The 7,176-nt window shown below is 43.7% G+C and overlaps 1 protein-coding gene across 3 annotated transcripts in view; it reads right to left on the bottom strand.

Moving 5' to 3' along the window:
- LOC123507360 (sialin-like) overlaps positions 1-6,902 on the bottom strand; it is a 43,424-nt gene extending 36,522 nt beyond the window's left edge. The window contains exons 1-2 of one of the 3 annotated variants that reach the window (XM_045260154.1): positions 6,750-6,896; positions 4,849-5,781 (exon numbers count right to left, since the gene is read on the bottom strand). In XM_045260154.1, coding sequence (XP_045116089.1) covers positions 4,849-5,781; positions 6,750-6,777 — 961 coding nt within the window. In that variant the 5' untranslated portion in view covers positions 6,778-6,896. Of the gene's footprint in view, positions 1-1,620; positions 1,691-4,848; positions 5,782-6,749 lie in introns of those variants that run through there. The other 2 variants (XM_045260156.1, XM_045260155.1) reach the window with 2 other exon arrangements.
- Between the last annotated feature and the right edge of the window lie 274 nt (positions 6,903-7,176).

A 7,176-nucleotide genomic window follows, 5' to 3' on the forward strand; every position in this document is an offset into this window, starting at 1 on the left:
TACCTCTTTCTATTTCCTCCATAATCTTCCTCTTATTTCGCTATACATCTCTCTCTCTCTCTCTCTCTCTCTGTCAACATAACCTCCCTTCTCTTCCCTCCTCTTTAATTCCCTCCCTCCTCCCTCTTCCCTCCCCGTGAACATATTTCCCCTCTTATCTTTCCTTTATCTCCCTTCACAACATTCTCTCTTTTCCCTCTCCCTAATAGCCTCTCCCCTCCCCTTCCTTGTTTCCTCTTTCCCTCTCCCCTCTCCTCCCTCCCCCTTCCTCTCAGTCTTCATAAGTTTCCTTCCACTAAGCCACTTAAAAATTTCCTCCTACCATTTTTTTCTGCAACTTTATTTCCTCAAACTTTTTTTCCTTTATATAAAATTCTGTGGCATTAATTTCCTGCACCAAACCCTACATATTTTTTTCCTCTTGTCTGTTTTTTTTTTTTACTGCATTACTGAGGAAATAAGCTGAGATAAATAAAGTTGTCTTATTTTTTCCCCTCGTCCTTATATGTTTTAAAGGGAAAATATTTGTTGTAGAAGGAAAAAAATAGGATGAGTTTGAGGGAAACATTTTTTCCTCTTCTGTTTTTTTCTTTACTATATTACTGAGGAAATGAGTTGAATGAAGTTGTCTTATTTTTTTCCTTCGTCCTTATAAGGGAAAATATTTGTTGTAGAAGGAAAAAATGGGAAAAGCTTGAGGGAAAATGATTCCTAAAGCAGATGGGTTTATTTTTTCCCTTCCATAACTTTCAGAGGGGGAAAAAAGATGATACTGTACTAGGAAAATGTAGTGTAAAGATGTATTCAGTAAAGAAGGTAAAGGAAATGTAATCTTTCCTCTCTAACCAGTGATGGAGAAAGTAATATATGCAAGCAGTATTAATGATGGTGGTGGTGGTGGTGGTACTGGTGGTGCTGGTGGTAGTAACAGAAGAGGTGACGGTGATGGTGGTGGTAGTGGTGGTGGTGGTAATTGTAGTAGTGGTAAATGAAAGATATATAATGAATAACGCGTGCAATAGACCACAATGCAAAATGACAAACAACATCAGTACCTTTAAGTAACCTAATCAATACCACACCTTAGTTTACCTCCTTAACAACACGATATTAAAAAAGATAAACACAAGATCACAAACTGCCAAACAAACGGACCTAACCATATACTACAGGTGGAGACAAGGCAATCAACACAGGTGAGAAACACTACTAGGGAACAAACACGTAACAAAACCACATATACAAATAATTAACTCCTGTCACCGAATGTCTAATAAACACTAACAGGTGGAAGAAACAATTAACAGGTAACAAACACTAATTAACAGGTACCAAGAGCAAAACAAACACGAAAAAATAATTACCAAACACAAAACAGGTGAAAAAAACACGTTCAACACAACACACACCACAAAACACCAACAGAACACAAGCAACACACACAGATGGCAAACAACACTGTAAACAGGTGTCAGTCGGAGAAACAACACCTGTAGAACGGTAACATATGGAACCAGTGATGACGCAACACTCCCCAACACACTCCCTCGCCCGCTACCTTTAACTGTCCCACCTGCCGACCTGTACTAGTACCTGCCAGCACCTGTCCCTAGTACCTACCTGGTGCGCCAAGGTAACACTCGCTAATCACACTGAAAAATGACCTGGACACCATTTTTCTTGCTTGTGTGTAACGAGATGTAGCAGAGAGAGAGAGAGAGAGAGATAGAGAAAAGGAAAACCCCCTGTGCGCAAGTCTCAGTCTCTCTCTCTCTCTCTCTCTCTCTCTCTCTCTCTCTCTCTCTCTCTAGATCAATGAATGTTTCCCTACGTGACGCAATTGAGTGTGTGTGTGTGTGTGTGTGTGTGTGTGTGTGTGTGTGTGTGTGTGTGTGTGTGTGTGTGTGTGTGTGTGTGTGCGCGTGCGGTCACTTAAGGGGATGCTAAGGATTGAAGCAATGCTCTCTCTCTCTCTCTCTCTCCAGGACGTGTATTGATCGAAAGAGAGAGGGAGAGGGAGAGGGAGAGAGCGAGCGGGAGAGAGTATGGGGAGATGTCATGAAGAGAGAGAGAGAGAGAGAGAGAGAGAGAGAGAGAGAGAGAGAGAGAGAGAGAGAGAGAGAGAGAGAGAGAGAGAGAGAGAGAGAGAGAGAGGAAAAAATCATATGGTCCAGGAAGAGGAATGAAAGGAAAATGAAGAGAAAGAAAGAGAGAAAACAACTTTGATGATAGGAAAGAAGGAAGGACAGGAAGAAGGACAGGAAGGAGGGAGGGAAGGAGGGAGGGAGAGAGGGAGGGAGGAAAGGAGGGAAGGAGAGAAGGAAGAGGATGGATGAATGGGAGGAAATGGGAAATACAGTGAGTAAGATGCTGCAGAGAGAGAGAGAGAGAGAGAGAGAGAGAGAGAGAGAGAGAGAGAGAGAGAGAGAGAGAGAGAGAGAGAGATGCGTGTCTAACTGTTGTTTATAATCCAGTCTAGTAATAATTAAAATACCAAGGATAATGCTCCCACTATCACCATCGCTACCCCAGTCACCATCACCACCACCACTACTTCTACTACTACTACTACTACTACTACTACTACAGCTACCAACATTACTATCCTCACCACCAATGCCTCCTTTCACTTATCCTATCACCACCATCACCATCACTATCTCCATCACTACAACTACTACCATTGCATCACCACCATCACCACCACTACCAGCATATCTTAGTCATCATCCTCTACTTCACCACCACCACCACGAACAACAACAATAACAACAACAACAAAGTCAATATTCTGTTTGCAAGTACCTCTCATGATAATAATAATAATAATAATAATAATAATAATAATAATAATAATAATAATAATAATAATAATAGATAGTGGTGGAATGAAGTCAAGAGGAAAGGGAAAGAAATGGGGAATATTTGTGAGGGGAAAGAAACTACACCATTTCTCTCCACGTGTCTTTCCAATGCTCTTAACCTCCCTGTACCCCCACCCACCCCTCCCCTTCCTCTTCTAATTCCCTCTTTCCCATTCGTTAGCGTCCCATAATCCCTCTTCGTTCTCCCCTCTTCCTCTTCTTCCTTTGTCTCATTAATCCCCTCTACTTCCTCCCTCTTTATCCTTTGTTCTATTCACAGTCACTCCTGAAACATTACTGCTTGTCTATCTCGTTCTAGCAAGTTACGAAAATGGCAATGATTCTGTTTAGTAATACACGTTCATGTAAAGTGGCCTCCTTTCTCTAATGTTCCGCCTCCCTCTCTCGTCTCCAGTGCTTTCAAAAGACTCTAGTGTATGTTATTAGGGTTTTCGGAGTATTTTCGTGATTCCAGAGCTTGTTTTCGTGGCTCTAAGTGCATGTTATTGTGGTTTTTACGGGTGTTTTCATGGTTCCAGTGGCGGTAGTGGAAGTTTTTGGGGCTTTCAAGAGTGTTTTCATGGTTCAAGTGTCTCTACTGGAAGTTACTGAAGTTTTCAAGAGTGCTTTCACGATTCCAGTGGCTGTATTGGAAGGTATTGGGGTTTTAAGGTGTAGTTTCATGATTTCAGTGTCTCTAGTAGAAGTTATTGGGGTTTTTAAAAGAGTTTTCATGATTCCAGTGCCTCTAGTGGAAGTTATTGGGGTTTTCAGGGTTTTCATTATTTCATGTCTCTAATGGAAGTTATTGGGGTTTTCAAGAGTGCTGTAATGATTCCAAAGTGAAAGCTATTGCGGTGTTTGAGTGATTTGATAGCCTTGGTAAAAAGTTTAAGAGGTTCTTGTGTGAAGTTATAACATAGCGGTTGAAATCTGTGTTTATATGAAAGTTTACGGTTTCTTGTGGAAGCAATTAGGAGGCATGATTCTAAAGGCTCTGGTGCAAGTTTTAGTGGTTTTCAAGTGTCTTAATGATTCTGGTGATAGTTTAAAGAGATAAAAATGGATGTTACAGACGTTATAGAGTGTGTATCTATGTCTCAAGGAATAGTTTAGGAATCATTTACTGTTGATAGGAAGGCAAGCAAAAGAATACCCATAAAAACCTGACTAATCATCTCTGTGGCCTTTCAAACAGTCCTGAAGGAAGAACAATTAGTTTAGGAATACGAGGCAACGAAACGAAGAAATACATTAAGTTTTGCTGGGAGAGAAAATATATGAATTATTAAATGATGTGAATGTGTAATGATTCTTTTTAAGCTGGTTAGAAAAAAAGAATGGACGAAGAGAAAATACGTTCAGGTTAGTTGAAACATGATAAAATGGATTACAGGAAATATATGAAAAGTGTGTGATGGTTCTTTTGAAACTGAAGTGAGGAAGAGAAGATTAAATAGAAGCTTAAATCAGTACATTCAGTTTTGTTAAGAGAAGATATTACTAATGAACTTGTGTGATGGTTTTTGTTTCAAGCTAAAGTGAAGAAGACAGATCAAACACGCTAAACAATAAACATACACCGATAAATATAGAAGAAAGTACATTCAGATCTTCTAAACAAAATACAATGAATTATTAGATGATGTAAACTTGTATGATGGTTCTTTTTTGGCGGTGAGGTGAGAATGAAAAAAAAAAAAAAAAAAAAAAAAACAGGATCTAAATAGTGAAAAAGTCAACGATTGTAGCGAAAAATGATCAAAACCATAAAAAATACAGATAAATACATACATACAACAAAAACCACAACAATAATAACAATAACGATAATACTACTAATAATAATAGAAATACGGGATGCGAAAGTAAGACTAACAATAAGAGAGTCAGAATAATAGCAATAACAGCAAGTGAGCGGTGCAGCGTTGACAGCCAGCCAGGTAACAGCCAGGTAACAGCCATGTAGAGTAACACCTATTACCTTCACCGTTAAAAGGCACCGACTCCTCTTCTTCGTGTCCTCCTCCTCCTCCATCTTGCGCCTTGCCGTCAGCAGCGCCCTTTCCTTCATCAGTAGCCTTAGGGACAGGTTTTGTAGCCTCCGATCCCTTTTCCTTCCCTTGATCCTCCTTCGCGTCGGTTTTTGTAGCATTCGATTCCTTTTTGTCGGGTTGACTTGCGTTTGTAGCGGGTTTCGGCGTCGTTTCCGTGGGTTGAGTCGGTTCTGCCTTTTTCTCCGTCGGTTTCGTGGTGTTGGTGGTGGTGGTGGTGGTGGTGGTGTCTGTTTGTGTTGGTTTAGTGGTGGTGGTGGTGGTGGTGGTGTCAGTCTTCTTATCTGCTGGCTTATCTGGTTTATCGGTGGTGTCAGATGGCTTAGTGGTGGTGGTGGTGGTGGTGGTGTCTGGCTTAACTGGCTTATCATTGGCTTTACTATCCGTCTTATCGGGAAGCTTATCAGCAGAACTATCTTTTCCAGGTGGCTTAGGGGAACTCTCAGGCTTGGCTTTGACATTGTTATCTGGCTTATCAGCAGTACTGTCCACCTTGTCTGGCTTTTCCGTCTTATCCTTGGGCTTATCAGAGGACTTCACTGGAGCCGAGTCCTTATCATCCTTTGCACTTTTATCAGTAACAATTGGCGTGGTATCATTTTTGCTCTTATTGTTATCAGAAGCAGTGACTTTTGGCGCGCTTTCTGCTTTGGGCTTGTCAGGAGCTGTGTTTTCTTTATCTTTTTCATCAGGGATCACCTTATCGCTCTTATCTTCGCTTTCTGCTGGGGTCTTTTCCTCCGCGATATCAGGCGGAGGTGAAGGCGGCACCACTATGCATTCGTCGCTGTTTTGGTCAATGTCCGGCGCCTCTGAGAGTGTTATCTGCGGGACTGGTTTGAGGGCGCGCCGCGGGGCCTCCTCTGCTCCCGCCGCGCCGTCCCCCGAGGGAGAAACACAGGATCTTAGAGCGGGATTCCCCTCCACTCACGTCTCGTCACGTTGCGTCACGTTCCGGCGCCACGCGGTCGCAATGTTGTGATAACAGTGATGGTGATGGTGGTGATAATAAATCATAGTAATGACTGGATGCAGTGCCGGCGATAAATTTGATGATGATGATGACGATGATGATGATGATGATGATAATAATAATAATAATAATAATAATAATAATAATAGTAATAGTAATGAGTGATAATAAAACAATACTAAATCACGATCTTATTTAGACACGATTTTAGAAAAGCAAGCGGAAAAAACGAGAAAAATAAGGACTATAAAAAACTCAGATAACCATTATCAGAATCGGAAATAAAAGAACCTGCGCCAGGCGTCCCGCCAGTACAGCACGTGATGTGCATGCATCACGTGACTCCCGCCTCAGCTACGTGCAGCCTGGGACACCGAAGCTTCGAACCAGTTGCTTTAACACACCGAAGCAGCTCGAATTCAATGTTTTTGGGGACACTTAGCAAAACTTTTTTTTTTTTTTTTTGACAAGATATCGAATGAGTGAAGTTTTGGGACACCGAAGCTTGGTTTAGGAGTAAGGTCACGCAAGCGAGCCTGGTGTGGCGCGGGTGCAGCTTTAGGAACACTGAAGGCTGGAGTCTGGTGTGTGGTGTGCCGCGGCCTGGCCAGTGTGTGTGGGGAAGGACAACGGACCCAAGCCATTAAGCCATTCACAAACCCACTAGGACAGCAACACAAGCACGGGACACCGGCGGCGCACGCTAAACACACGCAACAGAGAATGGCTTCCTGCAACACACTCAAAACACACGCCGCCGCACGCACGCTTGCTCGCACCCACGCAGTCACTCGGGACACCCCCTCACGCCCGCGGTCCAGGTGACGTCCCAAGGCGAGGGTGTCACAGCAGCCCTACCTGAACACTTCTTTTTGGAGTCGTCCATGGTGCCTGTGGAGCGCGGCGGCTAGCGTCCTCCTCCCGCAGCGTCCAGATGTTAACTGAGCAGCTACTGTTGAGTCGACGCCGCGGTAGCCGTGGTCTTGCCTCTTTCCCCTCACTCGTGAACACTCACCCCTCACGTGTCCCCTCCCAGCCCCGCCCTTCACCCAGCCAACCCCGGCCCCCCAAAGCAAGGCCCCGTCACCCCTTTAGTTAATATTATCGTGATTTCTCCGCCACTGCGGCCTGAAGGGCGGGCGACGCGGGAACACGGGGGAATGACGGAAGGGCGAGCAAGGACAAACCAAGGTGACTTCCCCCGCCCGCTCTCTCGACCACGCCCCCTTGCCGGTAACTACCCCTCCTCACAGCCCCTCACCTCCCCTCACACACCCTCACAGAC

The sequence above is a fragment of the Portunus trituberculatus genome, chromosome 22 (assembly GCF_017591435.1).
Source record: "Portunus trituberculatus isolate SZX2019 chromosome 22, ASM1759143v1, whole genome shotgun sequence".
Lineage (NCBI taxonomy): Eukaryota > Metazoa > Arthropoda > Malacostraca > Decapoda > Portunidae > Portunus > Portunus trituberculatus.